The sequence below is a fragment of the Conger conger genome, chromosome 6 (genome assembly GCF_963514075.1).
Source record: "Conger conger chromosome 6, fConCon1.1, whole genome shotgun sequence".
Classification (NCBI taxonomy): domain Eukaryota; kingdom Metazoa; phylum Chordata; class Actinopteri; order Anguilliformes; family Congridae; genus Conger; species Conger conger.
The window spans coordinates 2,862,433-2,863,143 of record NC_083765.1 but is presented as its reverse complement, the minus strand read 5'-3'; the positions used below and the strand labels follow the sequence as shown (position 1 = coordinate 2,863,143).

At 55.0% G+C, this 711-nt stretch overlaps 1 protein-coding gene across 1 annotated transcript in view; it reads left to right on the top strand.

Annotated features, from left to right (window-relative positions):
- Nucleotides 1-437: 437 nt before the first annotated feature.
- The window catches only part of LOC133130448 (stimulated by retinoic acid gene 6 protein-like), a 14,596-nt gene continuing 14,322 nt past the window's right edge, over nucleotides 438-711 (top strand). Inside the window, exon 1 of the mRNA XM_061245054.1 lies at nucleotides 438-559. Coding sequence (XP_061101038.1) covers nucleotides 537-559 — 23 coding nt within the window. The 5' untranslated portion in view covers nucleotides 438-536. The remainder of the gene's footprint in view (nucleotides 560-711) is intronic.

Below are 711 nucleotides of genomic sequence, written 5' to 3'. Positions count from 1 at the left end.
ATTGCATTTTCAGGTCAAAGGGACAGTAAGGATTGTCAAATTTTCACGTGGATTCAACCTTTATTTACCCCCTTCCCACAGCACTCTGCCTGCGGTTCCCAGCAGTTTCTGTGAATTAATAACTAATCAAAACAATAAAGCAGAGGACACGTTCCACTGAAACCAGGCGGACAAAATGGCCGCCCCTCCTGGCCGTGTAAACAGAGTGGCTTCAGAGGAAGTGTCTCACGCTCTGCAGAACACCAGAAGCACGGCTGAGACTGAGGATTGGAGATTCAGGGGTCATGTGTGAGGCACCAGGTTACTGTTTACCTCCCGTGCCACAGTGACACAGCAGCCAGTAAATCACCTGTGACTTTCACTGCCAGCGCGAGGGCGGGGCCAGGGGGCGGACGGGGTCAAAGGTGCTTTACCTCCGGGTTACGGACTGGGCTGCAGGAGACCTGTGGGACAGAGAGGAGCCCCGAGACCAGCGTTCGGGGGTGACGCTGACGCTGACGCTGACGCTAACGCTTCTGCACGCCTCTGCCAGCGCGATGAACCCGGCGGGAGACACCAGGTGAGCACCTGCCAATCACAGCTGTCTCCAGGTGAGCCTGTTTGATATCGTAGCGCCGTGTCATGACCGGCACTGGTGCCAGTTTAGAGCGAGGAAGCGAGGCAGTGCAATCATCCAGGTATTCCGGGGGTAAAATTAATCATGGTAAAAAT